The 25,214-nt window shown below is 42.7% G+C and overlaps 3 protein-coding genes across 7 annotated transcripts in view; 1 reads left to right on the forward strand and 2 right to left on the reverse strand.

Moving 5' to 3' along the window:
* Positions 1-6: 6 nt before the first annotated feature.
* Positions 7-8,843, reverse strand: tspan4b (tetraspanin 4b). Of its 2 annotated transcripts, XM_014192305.3 has the most exons (8): positions 8,260-8,815; positions 7,171-7,240; positions 5,844-6,035; positions 5,573-5,647; positions 5,199-5,294; positions 2,169-2,282; positions 1,693-1,776; positions 7-834 (listed from the first exon to the last, which is right to left on the reverse strand). In XM_014192305.3, the coding sequence occupies exons 2-8, from the start codon at positions 7,237-7,239 to the stop codon at positions 766-768; spliced, it is 699 nt and encodes a 232-aa protein (XP_014047780.1). In that variant the 5' UTR covers position 7,240; positions 8,260-8,815; the 3' UTR covers positions 7-765. The 2 variants fall into 2 exon arrangements, with proteins under 2 accessions (XP_014047780.1, XP_014047782.1); XM_014192307.3 differs by lacking the exon at positions 2,169-2,282 and having other exon boundaries at positions 8,260-8,843.
* An 865-nt stretch (positions 8,844-9,708) lies between these two features.
* si:ch73-248e21.7 (uncharacterized) lies at positions 9,709-18,312 on the reverse strand. Of its 4 annotated transcripts, XM_045716116.2 has the most exons (3): positions 18,095-18,312; positions 17,044-17,737; positions 9,709-11,824 (listed from the first exon to the last, which is right to left on the reverse strand). In XM_045716116.2, the coding sequence occupies exon 3, from the start codon at positions 11,254-11,256 to the stop codon at positions 9,937-9,939; it is 1,320 nt and encodes a 439-aa protein (XP_045572072.1). In that variant the 5' UTR covers positions 11,257-11,824; positions 17,044-17,737; positions 18,095-18,312; the 3' UTR covers positions 9,709-9,936. The 4 variants fall into 4 exon arrangements, with proteins under 4 accessions (XP_045572072.1, XP_082829153.1, XP_014047754.1 ...); XM_082973027.1 differs by lacking the exon at positions 17,044-17,737 and having other exon boundaries at positions 18,095-18,242; XM_014192279.3 differs by lacking the exons at positions 17,044-17,737; positions 18,095-18,312 and adding an exon at positions 12,409-12,762.
* A 6,489-nt stretch (positions 18,313-24,801) lies between these two features.
* The window catches only part of mmp25a (matrix metallopeptidase 25a), a 36,296-nt gene continuing 35,883 nt past the window's right edge, over positions 24,802-25,214 (forward strand). Inside the window, exon 1 of the mRNA XM_014192270.3 lies at positions 24,802-25,214. This exon is cut by the window's right edge and continues 1,322 nt beyond it. The gene's annotated coding sequence lies outside the window, so the exon portion shown is untranslated.

Consider the following 25,214-nt stretch of genomic DNA (forward strand, 5'->3'; position numbering starts at 1 on the left):
AGCATACAAATTACAATGGATTTACATTTTATTTGCTTTGGTAAGGCTCACTTTTAAACATATAGTTTAGACTTCTGGTTAAAAGATGCTGCAGTTGAACAGAATACTGTAACTGTTTCTTTGGGGCAAATCTCACTGCTTGTCCATGGGCATCAGAGCAAGCACTTTACATTTTCACTACTAAACAATATCATTTGTATCGCCTAATAGTAAAAGTGACAAGTAGCATGTAGTCCCCAATAGTTACAAATAATGTCATTCCTTATACAGGATAAGTAAATGGCTGTATTGCGGTCGTGTTGTGCAGATGATCAGATCTCTAAAAGACAATTTAATTACACTTCTCCAGGCGTTGTGAGATCTGAGCAACATGACTGCAATGAAGATTTACATTTATGTCATTTAGCAGACGCTCTTATCCAGAGCTGGAATGTGCCCCATGGTTTTTAGTGCAGTGTTCTAAGAACCATCAATCCAGATGAAAATAACCTTTCAAATGTGTGTGCTCATTCAAATATATTTTATTCAAACTTAACAGAATTGAACACAAAAGGATGATCTGGATTTAATGTTCTGAAAAACCATCCCCAGCAGCTGTTATCACATTCAGAACCCAGCTAACACTTTTTAGTTCCCACATCGATGTGGGGAAGTTATTTTTCAAATAACCAAAGGAAAACCTTAAGGGAACGTGACATGAACTCTCTGTGCCAGCTAGGGAGTCTCTCATTCAGCCTCTCTTGTCTGTGAAGGACCAGTCCCAGATCAGTCCAGGTACTTCTCAGCACGGAGGATCTGGCAGTACATCAGCAGGGAGAAAATCAGGGCCAGGATCTGAAACGACAAGAGAATGTATTTGAGTTATACAAATGGTGAAATGTTTGCCAGATAAGTTTCCTAAATGATTACATTTTTTTAACTTCAATATGTGTAGCTCATATTTCTTAGTTCACTGAGAGAGCTCATATTTCTTAGTTTATCGATTTTAGATATGTTACAACACTCAATATTCTCAATAAACCAGATTCCAGTGGTGTAAAGTACTTTTAAGTAAAAATACTTTTGTAGTTTTTTGGGGTATCTGTACTTCACTATACATTTTTGACAACTTTTACTTTTCCAAAGTAAAATTTTTTACTCATTACATTTAGAATGCTCATGCAGGACAGAATTATGGCACCTATCAATATAACTCTTTGTCATCCCTACTGTCTGATCTGGCGGACTCCCAAAACACAACTACTGTGTAAATTATGTCTGAGTGTTGGAGTGTGCCTCTTTCTGTCCGTAATTAAAATTAATACGAGAATAGTGCTGTTTAGTTTGCTTAATATAAGGAATTTTATGTATAGCATTTACTTTTACTCAAGTGTGACAATTTAGTACTTTTTCTCCTATTGCACTTAAGTACATTTAAAACTAGATACTTTTACTCAAGTAGTATTTTACTGGGTAACTTTCACTTTTACCTGAGTTATTTTCTGTTAAGGTATCTTTACTTTTACTCAAGTATGACACTTGAGTACGTTTTCCACCACTGCAAGATTCAAGCTTTCTTTATAAACATGCAAGTTAATTTATCTCTGGCTGTTGATCAAATTTAATTGACTAACAATGATCCTGCTTGGTGGAATACAACCCTGGCTTATTGATTGTGATTCATTGATTGATCTATTAATATGTTGTAATTACCTGGACAATACCAAGGCAGACTCCAAACACCAGGACAGAGAGGATGTTGTCCAGGAGCCACTGTCTGGCCTTCTGATAACACGGCTGAGAGAGGGAAGAGAGAAGGACAAAGGGGAAGGAGGAGAGGGAAATGTGAGAGGAAATGGGGAAGGGCAAAGGAGCAGTAGGGGAGGGTGGGGGACAGAGAGGGAGATGGGGGTTGGGTAGGGGGGGGAGAAGAGTGGAGGACAGATGTTGGAGAGAAGCAGAGCAATATGTTGATGAGAATTGGGTGTTGAAAGAATGCAGTCGAGAAAATGAATTGTATTGTCACAGGATCATTCTTTACACTCTTGTAAGTGTGAGCGCACATGCAGATCTGGACTCTGTTAGCAAGACATGTAGGCAGCTGGGAAATGTCTTGTGCGCAGGCTGTTGAACCTTGACTCCCCTGACTCTCCCCCCCGTCCCCCCCTACATTTGAGAAGTGGTCTGACCTCGATCCATCCTTCAACACATTGGTCCATCCCACCGGAGCAGCAGGAAAAGGGGAGCGTTCCATTGATCACGAGGTACCAATCTGTTTTGTTGGTGACGCCGCAGCACTTGAACTAAGAAACAAATATTGCATATTTGTTATTATTTCTGTTGGTCTCTGACTCTGTCAGATCGTTAGTTAGTTTGTCTGAAAATGTGCCTCTAAAAATGTGTCCCTGGATCAGCAACTGCACAGCCCCTCAGACTCACTGATGCTGTATGTACATGGATGTACATTTCTAGCCAATCAAGGAGATTTAAAGCGATAGTGCCAGATGTTGGCCCTTTTTCTACTTACGCAGAGTCAGATGAACTCATGGATGCTATTTTTATGTCTCTGTCCAGTATGAAGGAAGGTATCTTTGCGAGCCAATGCTAACTAATGTTCGCACAATGGCTGGAAGTCTACTGGAACAGCTACAGTAGCATGCTGACTCTGGTTAAGTAAGGGCCCTTTCAAGGGTCAATCTGCAATTGCTACATCCATATTTGGATGGATATATATATATATATAAAATGAATGATATGTAGCCATTGATTCTTGAAGAATATAACTTATAAATGCCTCATGAGCTTAGTTCAACTGTCATACCACACCAGAACCACCCAAAATATAAGCTTGTTTTACTCCAATGTTTGTAAACAAAGTAAAACAATGGATTGTCAGTTCCCGAGGGGTATACTACGGAGCAGGTTGAAGGAGTTAGGAGGTAGCTTATGTCAACTTTGAGTTCAACTAGGTATTACCGTCATACAAGCGTGGCTCATCTTTTAGCCAGGCAAATTTCTATGGCAACGAATCCTTCAGAACTCACGGCTAACTCCACTTACCCTGAATGAAATGACTTGAGCCGCGAGTTGAGGACCAGATCCCTCCCTCTGGCAAAGATTGCATCATCCCCTTCATTTGAGGATGTCGACTGGTTAAATATTTTATTAATCAAATGTTTTTTGTGTATAAAATGTTTTGGTTAAAATATCAAATTACACATTTAGTAATGACAGAATGCAATGTAATGACAGAATGCAACTTCACGCAATGTAACACTTTTGTATGACTTAATAACTATTGATAGAATATGACTTAATAACTATTGATAGGACACCAACGACTGCAATAACGATAAGTAATAAAATAACTGTACTTCTAAAAGCCTATTTCACACTGCTGAATTTGCAAGATAACTTTTTTTTCATTTTGGTTTCAGCACAATTGAAAATGTGGCACTGACTCGCCCATGGATTGACGTTTCAGCATTGTCTTAATGAAAAGTCTGGTGTTCGGCTAGCCATGTGCGACATGCATGCGCAGTTACAAGCCTGCTAGAGTTAGCTACAGCCGGCCGAGCAATATCCACTGTTGTAGTATGGATGAAGCCTGAGCTGGAATGTGAAGCTAACTGAAGCTGGTTAGCTTTAGAAAACTCTGAGTAGATCTAACGTGCCTTGTAGGATACCCCTCTGGCATCCATGGCTCTATGAATTTGAGAGTGGTTATGTTTCTCCAGCCCATCATTCCGCTTTTTCCTGAAATGGGAGAGGGAACAGGGCCGGATTACAGGACGGGCATTCAGGGCACATGCCCCGGGCCCCCAACCCCCCCTCCAAAACAATTTTATTTTGGGGGTTTTGGGGCCCACCTGGAGGTTGGGGTCCCCCAGATAGCATATGATAGCAAAATTTGTAGAATTGCAGGAAATTAAGCTGTACAACTGCACCATTTTTTTCTGTCTCATGGTAAAATGTGAACAAAATGATGCGCTGGTTGAATCACGCGCTGGTTGAATCAAGCTTGTTTCCACGTTGAACCAACATGGAATAGATGTTTGAATTGAAGTCTGTGCTCAGTGGAGAGCTATAAAACAGCAAACGTGTAGAATTGCAGGAAGTTTGCTTTAAAACTGCAACATTTTATCTTAGCCTCAAGACAAAATGTGTAGAATAGCATTATAAAACTGCAAATGTTTCTCTCTGCGCCATGCCAAAATGTGTTGAAATGCAGGAAGTTAACCGATTTCCAAAAAACAAAAACTGCGGATTGGCCCATTAATGATCACTAAGGCCAGGATGGCCTACACCCGCATAGCTGGGCTGCATGCACTAGATTAAACATAATAGAATGTTAAATTGAACATAAACTGTGCTGTACAGGGTGGGGTTGGGTTCTGACTTCAAAATGCACCTCTGCCTTTTAAATACGTCAGCCATTGCTTCAAGCCACACACCGGCACACCCACCGAACAACGCAAACGTACCTCAATGTCTGTTCAAGAACATGTTGGGGAAACGTGTCATTCAGTACAAGCTGTTCCACAACGTAGCAAACATTCAAGTGAACTGAACGCGCCCCCGGTGTTTTGGCGATGTCGGATGTGTAACTGCATTAGTGCTATCAAATCAGTGAGCGTCTGCTCGTGTAGTTGTCACGGAGCCACACCCGTTCCACTCCCATTAGAAGTTCAAAACGAGAAATAATGACACAAATTGAAAATCATTTCACGAAATAAGGATTTCTATCAGTCTAAAGCGACTCAGTGCATCCCATGGTAGTGTACGCAATAGTCTACCGCACCAGGCTGCTTGTCAAATTGGCTAGATGACCATTCTTGATACACATGGGAAACTTTTGAGTGTGAAAAACCCAGCAGCATTGCAGTTCTTGACACAAACCGCTGCGCCTGGCAACTACTACCATACCCCGTTCAAAGGCACTTAAATATTTTCTTGCCTCATTCATCCTCTGACTGGCACACATACAAGGCTTAAAAATCTTCCTTTAACCTGTCTCATCCCCTTCGATTCCCCGGGTCAGTCTATGTCATGGAACGAGCAGGTGTTATTAATGTTTTGTATGATCAGTAAGTCCTTACTATCATCGTCAGTCAGTTTAAGTGATTTATCACAAAATCCACACTGAACAGACAGAAGCACCATATAAGGTAACAGACTAGAGATTGGTGGGTTTCCCCTAACCCCCATCCCCCCTCTACCATTTTCTGCACATTGTCCCATGACTTCTTCAGTCCTTCGTCTGTCAAGTAATCCTTCATCCCCTCCTTTAACTCATCCTGCGCTTTCGTGTCCAGCTGTGTGAGAGAGATAGAGATGAAGATGAAGTGTGGGCCTTGATATACTTGCAGCAGATGAGACAGATATAGGGGATAATGTAGATGTACAGAAGGCTTCTATAATGTAGACTGTACTTGTATATACTTTTTTTTAAACACTGGTTGTTAATTTAGTGGTAATATAGTGGTAAAACTTTACTAATGACCCTCATTTGGGGTTGTTAAACATCAGTGGGTGAAACTGGATCTTTATGAGTGGCCAGGAGGTTTGTAGATGGATGGTAGACTGGACTCACCTCTTTGTGAAAGATATGGAGGACCAGGGTTAGAGTCACCTCTGTCAAGACCAGGAGCAAAAGGATTACAAAGAACTGTGTGGAGGGAGGGAGGGAGAGAGAGAGAGGGATGGGAAAGAGAGAGAGAGAGATGGGAGAGAGGGATGGGTTAGATGTTTAATCCTTTGGACCTGTGCGTGTGTGTGGTTTTCTGTGTTGTGGTAAGTTGACTTGTAAAGGTATTTAACATGGTTGAGGTGGACCCATGTTTTGTGATGTCATGGGGACTCACCGTCATCAGCAGGCAGCGCTGCTCCTTCAGGGCACCAAGGCAACCCAGGAAGCCTGTCACCATGGTGACGCCTCCAGCGACCAGAAGTAGGTTTGCTGCGGAGAGTGAGGGAAAAGACAGCGGGAGGGAGGAGAACTCGGACTGGGTGAATGATAGCCACACTCCCACTCCAAACAGGCCACACCCTCCCAGCTACAGAGGAGACAGGAGACACAAAAGGTGACTTACGGTGAATCTCAATACGTAAAGTGGTAGTTTATTCCTAAATCAAAGTTTGAACCATGTTTTATAGTCCTCAAAAGTCATCTATTTGTCGGACAAACTTAGATTTCCGAGTGAACTGTCAGAGGTAGTTGCCTCCATAGTTAGAAGATAGGACATGGGAAAGGAAGCAAGTTTTTGCATTGGGACTCACCCTGCCTTTTGTGACTGGTCCCAGATCTGTATGTGTTTACATGTGTAAAAGCACTTACAGATGGGACAAGGCTACCCTGTGTTTTAAGTTGTGCATTTTAAAAGCTAAAACAGAGCAAAATCATCAATGCTGCATGCTTGACCTACATAAGTCGAGATTTGGAGTCTTACTGTTGAGCGTGTTTCCATATGTTCCTACCAACTAACATATGTCCAGAGTTATTGGAGTGTCGTTTTATGTCTTGGTGCCGCCAACCAGAGGCTTTATCATGACCCTTTTTCTCTTTTTTTAACTCCATGGCCCGTTATGACTTTGCACTTTATGATATCTAGTTCAGAGTTTGTATTCACATCCTAGCGTTGTTAGCCCATACTGTACATTACGTGTGGTGCATGGTGAACTTGTTCCCCAGCCTAAGGTCACGTTCACGTTAATCTGGGATCACAAATATATTCATTTGGGAGACAAATAAATAGACCAAACTTGAACATAATAGAAACAGGACCACAACAAAACTAGAACAAGGTCAGATTGGAATCAGACTAGTTTAAGACCAGAATGTACAATCTCTTATGGTATGTAGAATGGAACAGGCCAGAACAGATCAGAACTGAGCCAGAACAGGACAAGAAGAGAGCTAGAAGAACACCGCAATAGAACCACACAAACAGGACTAGACAAAGACCAGAAACAGATCAGAACTGGAATCGGAGCTTAAAAGCCCAATCTGTGATTTCAAACAGCCTGACCCTCCCGCTTTGTTTGGTAATCTATATTCTTCAAGATTCAAACAATGGGTATAGCGTACTGTATGTCATTTATTTCAATGACTATTGGGCAGCAGAAAATCATACAGATTGTGCCTTTAAAAAACTGAGGCATGCCAAAGGACAGAGATGGAAAGGTACTGACCCAGAAGATGAGGTTGAAGACGAACATGAGGTATTTCACGCAGCACAGGCACCTCCGAGAGGCTGACATCCTGACAGAGAGAGAACAAAGTATTCTATACACTAATATCAAGTTCAAGCTAATTGGGTTATAACAAGTTCAGGACAAGACTTGAGAAGTTTAATCGACTTAACTCCACTCAAGTATACCTTGGGAATATAGCACATTCGAGGTGTGATTGTGGTGGCAGATGGTTTTGTGCATTGTGGTTAGTTTTGTTGTTAAGGTATTTAATATGGCGTGTCTGTGGTTAGTTTGTGTGTGTGTGTGTGTGGGGGGGGGGGGGGGTGGGGGGGGGGGGGGCAGGGGGGGGGGGGGTTTGTGCCTGTGTTGTAGTGTTCTTAGCCAGCCAGTACAGTTTGTATGGTGGACTTGCTCTCTAGCCTGTGGGTCGGATAAGTCACACAGTCACTGTGGTGGAATCAAGTGACCTGTTCCACACACAGGAAGTCAGTTTGTCAGAGCACAGGAAGGAACCTCCCTTCTCCTGCTGGACTGCTAATTGTGTGTGTGCTTGCTAATTGAACTCATGTGGGGCGGTCGTGGAAGGTTACCATGACCAGCCACAGACAGGATAAACATGACTCATAACACAACTAGAAGTGGAGCTCATTCTAAAGGCATGCTGATGCTAGAGTGCAGAATAGTGTGGTAGAATATACTTAAAAATAACAGAATGAAACAGAGGAGTGCTTCTTTTGTTAATAGATGTACAATAAGTGGCGGTCTTTGAAAATGGGGAAGAATTCTTGATCAAGCGAAACGACATTGATGTTGGCAGTGTGAACAATGCCAAAGTATTTTATGCGTTTTTACTTGTTCACCACTTAGAATGGACATAAATGGAGGCAGGCTTACAGAAGAAGAAGAAAACTACTTTGGCTTAAGTTCTGCTGTAAATTATTTTAAATATAAATTATTCAGTCTTAGACAACCAAATTGTCATAAATCAATATACGGCATTACTAGGATTCATGCATACACAGTCAAGGCATACCTGCCATGGCGGAGACTTTTAACGTGTGTGTGTTTTAATTAAGACTACTGTACCTGTAAGACGGTTGGCTCCACAGGCTTGATATACAAACAAATGAGTAGAAGAATTCCAGGCTAGGAATCCTCTTTTGTTCTCTTGGCTCTTCTTCTTTGTTGAGTTGATTTTATTTCAACTCAATAACATATGTTTGGATTCAGTCCCCTTTGTTCTGTTTTAAATGGTCCTCCAGATTAGAAAGCTACATTTGAGTTTTCCCTCTTTGTCGTCCTCCCCTCCTCGGTATGGATTGTTCTTAGGATAGAATTCCAGTTTCTTGCGCTCTCTCTTTCTTTTCCTCAATTCCTTTCTCTCTGTCCACTGTAGAATTCTTGTCAACCTTTAGATAAACTGTCCTCCCTTAAATCTTTAACTCAGTTGATACATTTAATAAGTCTATCCCTACATCTAGAGTTTGTTTATCCTTTCTCCCTCTTTTCTATTACAATGCAGTTCTTTCTCTTCTCAATAACTTCCAGATGTGACTGTGTTGTTGCCGCTCTCTATTCTCTCTCGCTCGCTCCCCCTCCTCCCCTCATTATTTTTGCCGTCCCTCCTCCATCGCCTCTTCCTCCTCACCCCCATCCCCTTACTCACAACATATCTCTCTCTCGCCCTCCCTTCCTCTCTCACACTCATTCTCCCTCTCTAAACAAACATTCTCTGTCAGATTATCCTATTCAGCAGAGAGACATTTAAGGCATTCATTTGCCATAGAAACAGTTTTTTCTCTTCCTTTTCCTCTGATTCTGTTGTATGCACCCCCCTCCCCCCACACACACACACACACACACACTTCCTCCCCTTCCTGAACAAATGGTCGAGGGAGGTTGAGGGGTGTAGTGGAGTTATGACCAGGATAAAATATAACATTTTGGCTTACGTACGTAACATGTCCTACCAAGGACATTGCCTTTACAGTGATCAATCTTAGTAAAAGTGCTTGTTGTTATATCTAGGTTTCATGTGTGATCACATCACATGACATTCCCTGATTTAGCTGTTTGCCTGAAAAACTGTGTTTGATCTCTGCTTGAGGTACCTGTTGTTTTTCTGCTAGATGTTTGCAACAGATGCAACTGAGCAAAACAGACCAATAGAACGGAAGACCTGTGCGTCACCACCACACCAGCTCTTTACTGCAGGTCACATAATTGAACTGTTCTCTGATCATAAAGATAGGGAAAGGGCACAACCTAGTGGCCATAACCGGCAACACATAAAATCAAAGCCTAACTATGGGACAAATCCTAACTTCTACTGAAGTCGAATATTCACTTAATCATGCATTGATGTCAATGGGAGACTAAGTGAATATTCAACTTCAGTGGAAGTTAAGATTCCTCCCTATGAATTGAGTGCTATTGAGTCAAGCAGTTCCAGAAGTAAAGTGCATTTGCGGAGAGCAAATGATTAAGCAAAAAGTATTCATATTCTGTCACGTTCAACAACTTCATTCTAGCACATTCTCTCCACATCCTAAAACTTTATTAAACTGCAAACAGTTAAGAAAAAACACCATACAAAATACAACTGGTAAAACTTATGGCTATACACACAACCATTAGTTATTTTGATAGAGCACACAATCACAGATCAATACAATGTTAAAGGCCTTTTCAGTAGTACAAAAATATTAGAAACCTTTACAATTATCACATAGAAAAACTTTTTTTATGGAAAAACTTTTTTTTTTAAACTGCAGTGGTTAGACAGAATGATGCTCCTCCATTCTGCTCACCTCTTTCACTCTCATTTTCTTTCTTTCCATTCCCTTCTCCCCTCTCCATCTCTTTTTCACTTTCCCCCTCTCTGTTGCCCCCTCCTACCTTTTTCTCAGAGTTAGATTTTGAAAGGGAAGGAGGAGTCATTTTCTCCAGCCCCTCCTCCACTCCCTCATCAATGTACAACAGAGGCTCCTTCTCCTCCCATTTCTCCGCCTCCTTGCTCCCAGCCACTCCAACTGCCCCATCAGGCCCACCCCTCTCTCCCTCAGTCTCGTTGGCTATGAATGTGCTTAGCACCACATCTGTTCCAGCCCCCTCTCTCTTGTTATCCTCTGGGCTCCCTCCCTCCTCCCCGCCCTCACCCTCCTCCCTGTCCCCACCCCCTAGCTTCACTGGCCCCGCCCAGGCATCGTCCTCTGCTCCTTTCTTCCGCTTGGAACTCTTCCCGTTCCGGACGCTGGACCCAAAGTACTCGGTGCGGCACTGCCTCTTTCGTCTGACGCCCAGATATATGCAGTAGACCATTCCCAGGCATATAACCCAGACCAGGAGACCGACGATGATGACCCAGAACAAGCTGAGCGGACTTCGCTCGACCCTGCCCGCCGTAGAGTCTGGATCTGTGGAGGTGTGGGTCGTAGCAGGGGTTGTGAAATGGCTGGGAGTGCTGTTGACTGATGGGGAGGTGGGTGCAGGGGTAAGTCCCTCTGTGTGGCTGTCAGTACTCTCTGAGGCAGTGTGGATAGGTTCAAGTGTAGGAAAGGAGTCCTTGGTCAGACGAGGGGTGGTGTGGAGGGGCCAGACTGGGATAACAGAAGTCAGGTGGTCCTGGGATGTGGTTGGGAGATAAGAGGTGGTAGTCAGGACGTCTTGGGAGAGGATGGGTTTAGGACCAGGTGGAGTGGTCGTATCTACAGGCCCTTCAGTGATCACAGGGGATGGTGTCATCGTCTCAGCCTCTGAAGTAGTAGTTGGTGCATCAGAGGTGGGCTCCTGAATGGTTGTGATCTCAGGGTCTGTTATTACTATAGTGATGGCATCTATGGTAAATACTGGAACAGAAGTTACCGGGGTGATTTCAGTGACGGGCTGTGCTGTAGTGACAATCACAGGAGCAGTCGTTGTCTTGGTGGTGGCCTCAGGTGAAGAGGCTGCCATCGTGCCGTCCTCAGTAGTTGGTGCTGCCATGCTGACATTTTCAGGTATGGGGACATTATCTTGGGCAGGGAGACTGCGTAGAGAGAGGGAGAGGAGTAGAGCCCCGAGCATCAGTCGTACCCACTCCATACTGGGCAAGAACTGAGAGGGGTCACGGAGGTCAACCGTCACTAAAGGGTTTTGCTGACCTCTCTCAGATTACGTTTGTCTTCCTCTCTCTGAGGTGCGTCAGCGACAGCCTTGTGGCTTGAAAGGTATTGGAGGTTTGTTTTACAAGTCTAGAGCAGAAAAATGCACATTCTAGAAAAGAAAAGCAGTATCCGTCATCAGCTACCGGGGTTCTTGGTTTGACTAGGATTAAGTGTCGGGCTTTGATCTTCACTGCTCTCAGATTTTCCCTTTCTTTCAGGCCTTGCTCTTGTTAATAATCTAAGGTTTGATTGAGTGTTAAGCATTAGAAGTGCATTTACGTAGTCAAACTTTTGTTCTCTTGCTGTCTCTCCTGGTTGCTGGGCTTGTGGTTAACTAGGGTGTACTTGTGTGCAAATAGGCCGGAAAGACACAAGCCTTCTCTTCCTCTCTCGCTCTTCCGTTTTCTCCTCCCCTGCACTTCACTCTACTTTTCTGTATATCAGCTGTCTATTTCAGGTGCAGCGTAAGAGATTGCAGCAATGGTGAACCAAAAAAGTCACGAGACCTATAGAGAAAAGGATAGATTGAAGGGTAAAGGAAGAAATGGAAGAAGGAATGAAGAGGTTATTTTATGCGTACATTCCCACATGTGCTGTATAATACATTTACCTCCTCACAGCATCCACTGTCTGGACCGCTGTAGATGTAAAATGCTTGCTTAGTACACGCCTACAAAATTAAGGAAGTTACCAACACTACTTCATGTTGTTTATTCTTGTCCGCGATGTCACCATCCATTGAAATTTTATTTCTAAATTAGTGTCTAAAAGCAAGTAGGCCTGTCTTAAAAATTATAAATAAATGAAGACTTAAAAAAAAACATAAAGAAATTGAAAAATGTATTTAAAAGGAATTATGAAGAGATACATTAGGAGGACCCTCTTACTACAAGAGCATGTCAGTAAATGTAACACAAGCCTATGAAAGTTCCTCTGATTGTATTTTTGAAACATCTCTTTCCCTCCTTTTTCTTGTCTCCTTACACAGTCACCGTTACAAAGTCATATTCTGTCTATTATTATCCAGATCAGTGTCTATTAAGATCAGACATATATCAATGTGTGCCATGAGATTTTCAATCTTACTTACCCACATGTTTCTTGGAGAGAACGGTTGGGTTGAAGTTATGAATCCACCATAAAGGCATAGGCTTTAACTCCTGTACTGTGTGGATGACGTCTCCTGCACTAGTGCATGTATAAAACACCTTTCTCTCGCTCTCTTCCTCCGTCCCTCCCTCCTGTTCACTCCCTTCTTTCTCTAACCCCTCCCTTATTCTCTCTAGTTGGCTCTCTCTATCTCTTCCCTTCAGAGTATCAAATTCTTCATAAAACAGTTTTGTTAACTACAAAAGAGAGATAGGTGGATAGGTGGGGTTGGAGAGATGCCAAGTAACTTAAGAGTAGCTTAATTTTGGTTGCTGTGTCATGTGCTTGTTTTCTTGAGGAAAAAGGAGAAGTTGGTCCTATGAAGAATCTGTGTGTGTGTTGAAATGTTTGAGCCTGGGTGCGTTTGCACGCCTACACACAGGCCTACTTGGATGTGTGTGTGTTTGACGGTGTGCATGTGTTTCTGTGTGTGCGGGGAGCTGGCAGTCAAAGGGCGTAGGTTGTCAAAGCGTGAGAATTCAAAGTAGAGAGAGTATGATGAAAATGCCATTTTATTATGTCAGTCCATGTTGTTTTCACGTCTTGGGACATTATATGTCAAACTTCAGCTGGTCAGGTATTACATTCAAAAGGGGTAGATTTTCTACTGTATTTACAGCTATACATTATTGATCAAATGGCCCGATCCATTATCAATTGTGAGGTAGGCCTATAGTCGATTCCAGTTACCATGTTCAGATGCACACCAATATTCCGTTATTATTTGGGATACTCAAGTATTCCTGTTTACAATAACCCGAATAAACTTGTATCCCAGTTATGAGAAACCCAGTTAAGATGCCTGGGATATGCTGATCGTAGATGGGATAATGTGGCATGTAAACATCTTATTCCGTTCACTGTTGTTTTACATGATTTGTACAGGCTCAGTTTCGCATAGTATCATGGTTAAATTTAGGAATATTCTGTTTATACAGGGATAATCGTAAGCGGCGGATAGACGGATAGGGCTGTCGTGCTTCAAGTTCTTAGGAAACTTTGCAGTATAATATATATTTTTTTCTGTTATTTCTTAAATTATTAGCCCAAGAAATGTTTTGTGTTATTACATACAGCTGGTAAGAACTTTTGGATATCAGAGCGGCGGTAACTCACCAGCATTACCAGCATTATGACCAGGAATAAGACTTTCCCAAATCGGATCCTTTGTTTGTAGCCCTCAGGGCAATTGAACTGATCCAAGAGGCTGTTACAAAACTCCGCTGGCGGAAAAGAGATACTCGGAGCTGACTTTTAGTTCGACTCAGGTGGCGCACACACCACCCACCGATTCTGAGTATATTACTTGCTAATGTTCAGTCTCTGGATTATAAAGTTGACGAGCTCAGGTCAAGGATTTCCTTCCAGAGAGACATCAGGGATTGTAACATATTCATGACTCTCTCGGGATATACTCTCTGAGTCCGTTCAGCCAGTTGGGTTCTCAGTTCATCGCGCAGACAAGAATAAAGATCTCTCCGGGAAGAAGAAGGGTATGTTTCATGATTAATTACTCATGGTGTAATTGTGATAACATACAGGAACTCAAGTCTTTTTGTTTACCCAACTTAGAATACCTCACAATCAAATGCCAACCGTATTACCTCCCAACAGAATTGTCTTTGGTTATAGTCACAGCCGTGTATATTCCTCCTCAAGCCGATACCACGACGGCCCTCAAATTACTTCACTGGACTTTATGCAAACTGGAAACCACATATGCTGAGGCCACATTTATTGTAGCTGGGGATTTTAGCAAAGCAAATTTGAGGAAAACGTTACCGAAGTTCTATCAACACATCGCCTGTAGTAAAACACTCGACCACTGCTACTCCAACTTCCGGGATGCCTACAAGGCCCTCCCCCGTACTCCCTTCGGCAAATCTGATCATGACTCCATTTTGCTCCTCCCTTCCTATAGGCAGAAACTGAAAGAGGAAGTACACGTGCTAAGGACTATTCAACGCTGGTCTGACCAATCAGAATCTGGGACATGTTCCAGGTAGCCTCCGAGAACAACATAGACGAATACACTGATAGGGTGACTGAGATTATCATGAAGTGTATAGGAGATGCCGGCCCAGACGGCATCCCTAGCCGCGTCATCAGAGCATGGGCAGACCAGCTGGCTGGAGTGTTTATGGACATAGTGAGTCTCTCCCTATCCCAGTCGGTTGTCCCCACATACTTCAAGATGTCCACTATTGTTCCTCTACCCAAGAAAGCAAAGGTAACTGAACTAAATGACTATCGCCCCGTAGCAATCACTTCTGTCATCATGAAGTGATTTGAGAGACTAGTCAAGGATCATTTCACCTCTACCTTACCTGACACCCTAGACCCACTTCAATTTGCTTACCGCCCTAATAGGTCCACAGACGGTACAATCACCATCGCACTGCACACTGCCCTATCCCATCTGGACAAGAGGAATACCTATGTAAGAATGCTGTTCATTGACTATAGCTCAGCATTCAACACCATAGTACCCTCCAAGCTCATCATTAAGCTTGAGGCCCTGGGTCTGAACCCCGCCCTGTGCAAATGGGTTCTGGACTTCCTGACGGGCTGCCCCCAGGCGGTGAAGGTAGGAAACAACACCTCCACTTCGCTGATCCTCAACACTGGGTCTCCACAAGGATGCGTGCTCAGCCCCCTCCTGTACTCCCTGTTCACCCATGACAACCTACAGGGAGGAAGTGGAGGCCCTGGGAGTGTGGTGCCAGGAAAATAACCTCTCACGTAACGTCAACAGAACCAATAAGCTGATCGCGGACTTCAGGAAACAGCATAGAGAGCATGGGAGCATCCCCCTCCCCCCCGCACTAGCCACTTTAATAATGTTTACATATTTTGCATTACTCATCTCATATGTAAATACTATATTCTATCATATTCTACTGTATCTTAGTCTATACCACTCCAAATATTTATATTTTCTTCATTCCATTCCTTTACCTTAGAATGTGTGTATTGTTAGATATTACTTGTTAGATATTACTGCACTATTGGAACTAGAAACACAAGCATTTCGCTATACCTGCAATAACATCTGCTAAACACGTGAATGTGACATACACCTTTCAAATCAAATAAAGTTGTATTTAAACAGCTTATCTATAATAAGACCTTAACTAGGATATGAGCTATTATCTGGAATACAGTACGCATGTAAACGTGGTCAGTCAGATAAATTAAGCTAAATTGTTTACGCCCAGTGCAGTTCACCAATCCTTTTTATTTGACGAGCTCCTGATAACAGTGCATGTACAGTATTAGGAGTCAACAGTATTTGTCTCAGTGTGTTTGTAGAAATGGCACCTTTCTCCTCGTTGCTGTTTGACACATGACGATGATGTGTCACTAACAAGGTCTGAATTGTCTTAAAATGGGAACTCTCTTATCAAGTGTTATTTCCAGTTAGACATGTTGTTCTAATCTCTGTCTCTATTCCTCTCTCTCTTTCTCTCTGATCAGACCCAGGCTTAATCTGTCTTTCAGTAGACTTATGTAGATCTTATACTTTTGTTACAGCCAATAAACATACAGATTATCAATTCATATTGTAAATGTTTAAACTCTGTCAGGATTATAGTTTTCAAATCTGCCATGGAATTGGTAAACTAAGTATGAACATTTCTCTCCAAAGTAATTCCAGGTAAATTGTAGTACTGTAGTACAAAAAACTAAATCATACGCAGGTCTCCAACAATGTTTGGTCTGTAGTTTCTTCTGGTACCGCGCTACCATTTGCATACCAGAAATAAGTGATGTCCTCCAGTGTCACTTTGGGTTGAATCCACAGGTTGTCACACTCTATCCCTTTCTGCCTCCGCTGCTCCCTCCTCACCCTCTCCTTCACCCTCTCCCTCCCTCTCTCCCTCCGTTTATGGTCAGGTCCCATGGTGGAGCCGTTGGCGTACCACAATTCCACCCTCTCCTCCACCGATGATATCTGGTCAACCCACAGGTTCTCCAGATTCACCCCTGACACCTCCTCTCCTCGCTCTCCTTTCCCTCTCTCTCTGGACTGACAAACGCACCGATAGGAAGACAGTGAGACCAAGGAAGACTGAAGCAGTTAATCCCAGAGCCCACAGAACAATGAAACAGACCAGTCTAGTAGAGCCAGGAGGCAATGATGGGGACCTTTCATCTGCCTCTCCGCACTCAGGACGATAATGCACATTGTTTTCAGTTGTGTTGTTCAGCCTGTTGTCATAGCCTGAGACTGTGTGGTTGTGTCTGAGTGAATGAGTATGAGTTTTCTTATTCAAATGTACTGTTGTGTTACGATTATTAGAGGTTGTGGTATTACTGTATGAAAGTGTGTTTGTGTAGTTGTCTATGTTATCTGTAAATGTGTTTGCATTTATATATAGAGTTGTGCTATTGTCAGCATGGGGGATTGAAACTGTGGCGTTGTCCTTAGACTGGCTTGTGTCGTCAGGTTGTGTTTTGTAGCTAGTAGCCCTGTAAGTCACGGTCATGTGCTCATACAAACCAGGATATGTGACTGTGTACGTAGGTGAAACCATCGTTATTGTTGCGACGCTGTAGGCCTTACTTTGTTTACCTCTGTTCAAACCTGTCACTCTACTAGTTGGGGTGATTGTGAAGAAGTCTCTCTTTGTTGTGTAGTAATCTCCTGAAGCAGTCTCTAGTCCTTGTGTAGCAGTGTGCTGGTCTGCTGCTTGTGACCTGTTTAAGTGTGGCTTCGCTAGCCTGGAGTCATTACTGGTGTCAGCAGCCCATGTCTCTATGAAATTTGGTGTGTTCAGTTCTCTGGCTATTTCAGTGTTGCTGCTGTCATGATACTCAGTCCCTTCCTCCTTGGGGAGAGTGGTGGTGCTGGGGTGGTCAGTTGTGGGTGAGGCTGTGTGTCTGCTGAAGGGAAGAGTCTCATGGTGATTGTGGCTCTCTGTTTCCTTCCTCAAGTCTCCTGCAGTTGTGTGCCTGTTGCTCTTCTGTACGGCTGTGCTGGCGTAAGTGGCAGTTCCTGTTCTGAGAATGCCTCTTCCTTGAGTCGTTCTGCCTGAGTTGTTGACAGCTGCTAAGCTAGTGCTTTTCTTCAATTGTGTTTTGAACGTGCCGCTAGTCCTACCAGGGTGGTTTTCAGTTGTGGAGAGTGGAAGCATCAGGGGGTCTGACGTTGGAGTGCTGATACTAAGGTCTAGAACTGTTGTTGTGGTTTCTGTGGCGCTCGGTGAAGCCACAATGGTGGAATGGAAGGCACAGGGCAAGGGAAATCAGAGTCCCTCTCATCATGTCTGTGTGCGAGACAGAGGGGGACAGAGAAAGATATAAATAGTGGGAAAGAGAGAGTAATAGAGAGAGGGAGAGAGAAAGAAAATTAGAAAAAAAGACAGTGTGAGAGAGAGAGTGAAAACGAGAGAGAGACAGAGGCATCCAGCTAATCAGATGACTTTGTTTTGCTTGTAGTACTGTAGCACACTTTTTAAAACTCTCCCATTGCTTCCCATTGCCACTCAGTCTCATACCCAGTAAGTTGTCAGTTCTCAATGAAAAAGTTGTGCATCTAGCGATTTCATACAATTAGAAACCAATAACTCTGCTCAACATGGATAATAAAATATCTATGCAAATAAACAGAAAAGTACACGTACCTAATTGTCCAGCTTTCTCATCTCACTGCCTCTTCCCCTTTATCCGCGATTTCCTCTTCTACGGCGCCACTCATCATCGCACCCTGCTCTAACCACAAGCCTCCCACTCGAAGTTGACATGAGGAAATGGTCTGTTTGATTGCCGTGGCAACAGAGCTATATGGTGCAAGTTGTGGTATGATGATGTGGTATGACATGGCCAATCCTCCAATGCTCAGTCCCCTTAGATGGCAGTTTGGAATAAAAACACGAGTTACACCCCGCTTCCTGTTGACTCAATTCATCTCACACGTTACAGATTCAAAGTGATGAGTGAACGTTTGGCGCGAAAAGTGATAGACAGCATTCAAGTCTGTAATGATCGTTTTTTTGCCATTGAGGTCAACAGTGATGTCAAACACTTTACTCATAATGTAAAGTGATTTAAACATACTGATTATTCATCATGCCTGCTTGACAAAAAAAGTATCCAGTGCAGATTAGGGGATTTTTTTTAACACCATCATGGTCATCTGTAAAATGATTTTCCATGGATGATGAATTTATAAACATACGTATACAGGATGTGTAAATTACATTTGTGGTAAACCGTGGGGTGTTGGGTTGAGCGTGCAGAAATTGACACAGACTGGGAGGCTTTAGTCCGCAAAAACAACTTTACTAACACAGAAAATAAACATAACAAAGAAAATCACTTAGGTTTGGCTCGGTCGTTCTTCTCTACTGTGGCTTGGTGTCGGTCTCTCTCGCGATGTGCCACTGTGCTCCTTTTATTTGGCCTCCACGGCTGGTTGGCACTTTCCTCTAATTACCTCCACTTAGAGCTGTCCGTGTCGGGGTGCCCAGCTCCCGTATTCCCAGCAGAGGGAGCCAACGTCGCCTCACGTACCTCCCCTCTATTACCATCCCCCGGGATAGACCTCCTGGGATACCCCCCACCCCCACCCCCCTTAGCCCTGACTTGGAGGGGGGCATGCTAAGGGCTAGTTTTGCATCCCTCCAGGATAGGGCGTCCGCATTGCCGTGCTGGGCCCTCGACCTGTGGATGACAGAGAAAGAGAATCGCTGTAAGGACAGGAACCAGCGGGTGACTCGGTCATTTGTGTCCTATATTTCACTGGTCATCCCCAAAGCCAACACTTCCTTTGGCCGCCTTTCCTTCCAGTTCTCTGCTGCCAATGACTGGAACAAATTGCAAAAATCTCTGAAGCTGGAGTCTTATATCTCCCTCTCTAACTTTAAGCATCAGCTGTCTGAGCAGCTTACCGATGGCTATGTACATGTACAGGTACAGTGAATCTGTAAATAGCACACCAGACTAAGTCATCCCCATAGTGTTACTTACCCTCTTGCTCTTTTGCCCCCCAGTATCTCTACTTGCACATCATCATCTGCACATCTATCACTCCAGTATTAATGCTAAATTGTAATTATTTTTGCCTCTAGGGCCTATTTATTGCCTAACTCCCTGCTCTTCTACATTTGCACACACTGTACATATATTTTTCTATTTCTCTTTTCTTTTGTGTTATTGACTGTATGTTTGTTTATGTGTTACTCTGTGTTGTTGTTTTTGTCGCACTGCTTCGCTTTATCTTGGCCAGGTTGCAGTTGTAAATGAGAACTTGTTCTCAACTGGCCTACCTGGTTAAATAAAGGTTAAATAAAATAAAAAATGTAACCCATTTTAAACTAAGGTTGTAATGTAACAAAAAGTGAAGGGGTCTGAATACTTTCCTGAATGCACTGTATGTTTTCATTATTTTGGGTATAGGGGAGGGTCACTTGTTTTTTTCAAGTGTTCATGGAGGGTTTAGTTAAAATATATTTTGCTGAAGGGAGGGCCAACCATTTTAATTTCAGAGATCTGATTTTTTCCAGGTAACCCTTATTATAAATAACGTACACTTCCTAAGCACATGCAAAATCCTAGAGGAAAACCTGGTTCAGTCTGCTCTGCACCAGATACTGGGAGATTAATTCACCTTTCATTAGGACAATAACCTAAAACACAAGGCTGGAGTTGCTTACCAAGAAGACAGTGAATGTTCCTGAGTGGCCGAGTCACAGTTTTGACTTAAATCTGCTTGAAAATCTATGGCAAGACCTGAAAATGATCAACAACCAATTTGAAAGAGCATGAAGAATTTTGAAAAGAATAATGCGCAATTGTTGCACAATTCAGATGGGGAAAACTCTTAGAGACTTACCCAGAAAGACTCACAGCTGTAATTGCTGCCAAAAGTGATTCTAACATGTATTGACTGACTCAGTTGGTTAAATACTTATCTAGTCAATATATATTACTGTTTGATTTTTCTTTTCTTTCTCTTTGACATTACAAAGTATTTTGTGTAGATCATTGACAAGAAAAAGACAATTCCATGTATTTGAATCCCACTGTAACACAACAAAATGTGGAAAAAGTCAAGGGGTGTGAATACTTTCTGAAGGTATTTGAAAACATGTGAACATGGTTTCACATGTGAACAACTGACCTCGTGTCTCATCATATCAGCTTTTATCATGCTGATAAAGATAGCACCTCTACAGATGGTATCTACAGCACATTCGCATTCTCTCAAGATGCTGAAAGTATTAAATCATATTTCTCCATTCCTGTTCCTGAGTAAAAATGTTGCCTACATTTGGTGTATCTGTGGGAGAAAGGTAGACTTGCTGAGGGAAGAAAAATAGAAATACATTAGCTAACAAAAGAGGAGACTGACAGCTGACCCTGAGTGGAGAAAACAGGTGGCCATACATCCCCAAGTAGGAACCACGGAACGGCCAGGCAAGCTGTATGTATGGCCATGACTAAATATATGCCATGCGTAAGCCTGCAATGCATGCATTATTTTCATATCCATATGAGGAGAGTCTAGCCATCAATATGCTAGAGCTAAAAGCCGATATGGGCGTTATCCATTGGGTTGAAAGAAAAAGGTGGCAGAACGCATAGGAGGTTTTACTTCATTTACATAAAGGATGGACCTATGTATTGTATATGCATAAAAGCAGAGCCGGGGCCTAAGGAAGGCAGTTGTTGTCCGCGGACCGGCTCGGCTTTATTACTCTGTATTAAAGTCTATATTGAATTTACAAATTCTTGTAAGAAGTGTTATTCTTAAGACAATTTTCCACGACATATTCTTTTACTGCGTGAAATGCTTAACTCTGCAAAAGTTAATATTAAAGGAAAACTCCACCTCAAAAATCTTTTGGTATTTGTTTCATTAGTCCATTGTTGACGTAGTCCCCTTTTTCTTGGGCTTATCAGCAATCAAGTTGTCAAGATATGTAACTTTCAAAATACAGAAATGATCCAGTATGATGCATTTTGCGCCATATGATGCTGCGTTTTGCATCATATGATGCAAATTGCTCATACGGAGATGATTTCTGTATTTTGAAAGAGGTTATAGACCCACAGTCAGTGTCTAGATTTCAGTTTCCATTTAACACATCTGAACAGTAAGCAACAGTTCCCTTGACGTACCAGCACACCGGTGCTTCTACCGGTACCGGTGCTTCTATCATCCTCTTTTACCACTTTACCAAATCTTTCCCAAACATGACTTTTCTGGCCCTCCCTTCTCTCTATTTTTAACTCTCCATTTGCAGCTTTTCTCTTGAATTAACCACTGACATTGTCCTTTTTGCCTCAGTGGATAACATTAACTTTTTCTAACCATTCCACAAAGCATTTGGCGATTGGGTAGGCTATTTGGCACTTGTAAGCCTATGTCAGGCCCTAAAGCTTAGGCTTACCGCACTAATGCGAGATAGCCTAAAATAATGAAAGAAAAACCTATAACCCGTAGCCTATAGATATATTTATGTATTTAAGGTATTGTTCTCTCTTTATTCAATCCTCCCGCCACCCACCCACCCACCCTTCATCAACACAATATTTTATGACCCTAAATCTGCCGCCCTGCGGATATAACCTTGGGGACTGCGGGTTATGAGTCAAGTATGCAGGAAAATTATGACTGGTGTGCAACCACCAATTAATATGTGAAGTGTTCCTTTTTGTTCTCACACTGTGCGAAAAAATGAAATTGGAATGATACAGAGAAGATAGGATGGTAGTGAAGGGAAGTAGGGAATTGGGACAATAAAAACAATTTCCAATTCTTGAAGTATTACTGAAATAGTTTTTTATTACTTAAATAATGTAATGTAAAGTATTTTTGGTTATTCAATGGTTCTTGCTACATTCAAGTTTAAACAATCTCTTTCTATCCACATCTCTTTCTCTCTCTATCTTTTTCTCACTTTCTCTCACTGCCAGAAATGTAAGACTTGATGGAATTTGATCCAAGGAGATTCATGCAGTATCGTTTCACCGCACATTTTCTGACCCTAAGGGAGATAGGAGCAACATAAGTCTATCCCTTTGATATTGACTTTTATATCTGTAAAATGAGTGAATAATGACTCATTCAAGTAGCAGTTAATCAATGTGAGATGTGGATGCGTCTATGTGAGCATGTGTATGTGTTTTGTTATGAGTGTTTGTGTTAATGTAGGAGTGAACATTGTGTTAATGTAAGTACTGATGATGTAGCTGAAATTGTGTTTGCCTGCATGTGACTGTGAACGACTGTACTGTATGTCTAAGCTCTGTGTGTATATTAACGTCTGTCTGGCGTTCTCTCTCAGACTAGAGTTTACGGTGGGCAGCAGGGTAGTGAGCTGTTTCGTCTGATAGAGAGGCACGACTTCAGAGACCTGATCCTCAAGACCTTTTGACTTTGAGATCGGCTACTGCAACCCCTACAGCAGGAACACCTGTGAACACATCTACAGTCTACCTGACCTGGAGGCAGACATGGAGGCACATATATATGCATGCTCACTAGGGATGCAACGGTACACAGTATGTTGTCAAACGGTTCGGTACGCCCCCTATGGTTCAATACGCACATGTGAACCGCGGAATTACGATATGCCTGTCATTTTCCTATAATTACCAAAATGTGTTTATTGCGTTGCAGACTACCCGCACGTTGTACATTCAAATCCACATAACTAGACTTGCAGCTTGTGAACAGGCTTGGCAGGCAACTGCTTGGGACACCAAGCCGTTATGGGGCTCCTGAGGGCTGACAAACTTTAATCCACAGCAATGTCTCAAAATGTGGCAACCCCCCATAATTAAACAACCAATGGACGATTTGCAATGACATCTCAGTAAGAAACCTCCCTAAATGGGCCCCATGAAGAAATGGGAAACTAAAAACGAATATTCTCTCAGCTACAAGGTGATAATGTTGAGCGCTAGCGAGACCGAGAGAAGTAAATTTGAAGAAGCACTGTCGTCTTTCAAATCCGCTGTGTGGGAACATTTTGGATTCAGCGTTCAATACGATGACGAGGGTAAGAAGACCGTAAACAAACAAAATACAGTCTGCAAGCATTGCTTTGCCACTGTCGGCTACTCGAGTGGAAACACTTCTAGCATGATGTGTCGTTTACGTCGCCCTCACCCGGCCGTATCCCTTGCAGGTGGAGCTGGAGCAAGGGGAGTCCACTCGTTAGCGAAAACACAACAATCTCTCGCTGCTGCCTTCCAACAACAAAACATAAAGAAATAACAAAAGCAGTGTGAGTATTCACAGCCAAAGATTGTATTGCCTATACAAGTATGTACCCTGTTTATTTAAAATAGAGAAGGCAAAGCACCTACAGGTTGTCAAAGCTAAGAAGCACTTTTAATTTTGTTTTTCTCCCCTTGACTCCCCTAGCCAGTCACGCTGCCATTTTCTGAATGGAAAGTTTTATTTGTCTATAGGAAAAATAAAGAGTTCATTGTTTAAAGGGTGATGTGTTCTTTTTTCTTAAATATAAAGATACCGTACCGTTACCGTGGCCCACAAATCGTGATACATACCGAACCGTGAGCCCACTGTACTGTTGCATCCCTAATGCACACACACATACACACTGCTGTGCTCTAGAGTCAGTGGCATAGGAGGTCGTTTTTTTTATCCCTAAACATAGCACACCAAACCATCAAGTCACCTGCTCGAGAGTTCAGTAAGGTACAGTACATGGAAATCAAATTATAGGCATAAAGGTGGTTGATTCTTATTCCAATGAAAATTTTCCATTTGTGTTCTAGAATAAGATATTAAATACAAACACACATGCAGACTGGAGCTTCATGAAATGTGTTTCCATGGCCGATTTGCCGCACACAAGCCTAACATCACCATGCGCAATGCCAAGCGTCGGCTGAAGTGGTGTAAACTCACTGCCATTGGACTATGTAGCAATGGAAACAAGTTCTCTGGAGTGATGAATCACGCTTCACCATCTGGCAGTCCGACAGACAAATCTGGGTTTGGTATTTTATTAGGATCCCCATCAGCAGCTACTCTTCCTGGGGTTCACATAAAACATAATACAGAATGACATAATACAAAACATGAATAGACAAGAACAGCTCAAGGACAGAACTACATAAAAAAAATGTAAAGGCACACAGCCTACATATCAATGCATACACAGAAACTATTTTGGTCAAATAGTGGAGAGGCGTTTTGCCATGATGTGTTGCTTTATCTGTTTTTTTTTAAACCAAATTTGCTGTTTATTTGAGCAACATGAGATGCCAGGAGAACGCTACCTGCCCGAATGCATAGTTGCAACTGTAAAGTTTGGTGGAGGAGGAATAATGGTCTTGGGCTGTTTTCATGGTTCGGGCTCGGGCCCTTAGTTCCAGTAAAGGGAAATCTTAACGCTACAGCGTACAATGACATTCTAGACGATTCTGTGATTCCAAATTTATGGCAACAGTTTGGGGAATGCCATTTCCTGTTTCAGCATGACAATGCCCCGTGCACAAGGCAAAGTCTATACAGAAATGGTTTGTTGAGATCGGTGTGGAAGAACTTGACTGGCCTGCAGAGAGCCCTGACCTCAACCCCATCAAACACCGTTGGGATGAATTGGAATGCCAACTGTGAGCCAGTCCTAATCACCCAACATCAGTGCCCGATCTCACTAATGCGCTTGTGGTTAAATGGAAGCAAGTCCCTGCAGCAATGTTCCAACATCTAGTGGAAAGCCTTCGCAGAAGAGTGGAGGCTGTAATAGCAGGAAAGGGGGG

This window comes from Salmo salar, chromosome 03, assembly GCF_965601325.2.
Source record: "Salmo salar chromosome 03, fSalSal1, whole genome shotgun sequence".
Lineage (NCBI taxonomy): Eukaryota > Metazoa > Chordata > Actinopteri > Salmoniformes > Salmonidae > Salmo > Salmo salar.

Excerpts from the sequence above, each read along its gene's own strand:
- tspan4b (XM_014192305.3), bottom strand. The coding sequence starts at position 7,239 with ATGTCAGCCTCTCGGAGGTGCCTGTGCTGCGTGAAATACCTCATGTTC. Across the intron at positions 2,283-5,198 it reads GGGACAATGTGCAGAAAATG|TTCAAGTGCTGCGGCGTCAC; the intron begins GTAGAGGGGGGA and ends TTTGTTTCTTAG. Across the intron at positions 835-1,692 it reads TCTGCCTTGGTATTGTCCAG|ATCCTGGCCCTGATTTTCTC; the intron begins GTAATTACAACA and ends TTGTCGTTTCAG.
- si:ch73-248e21.7 (XM_045716116.2), bottom strand. The coding sequence starts at position 11,256 with ATGGAGTGGGTACGACTGATGCTCGGGGCTCTACTCCTCTCCCTCTCT.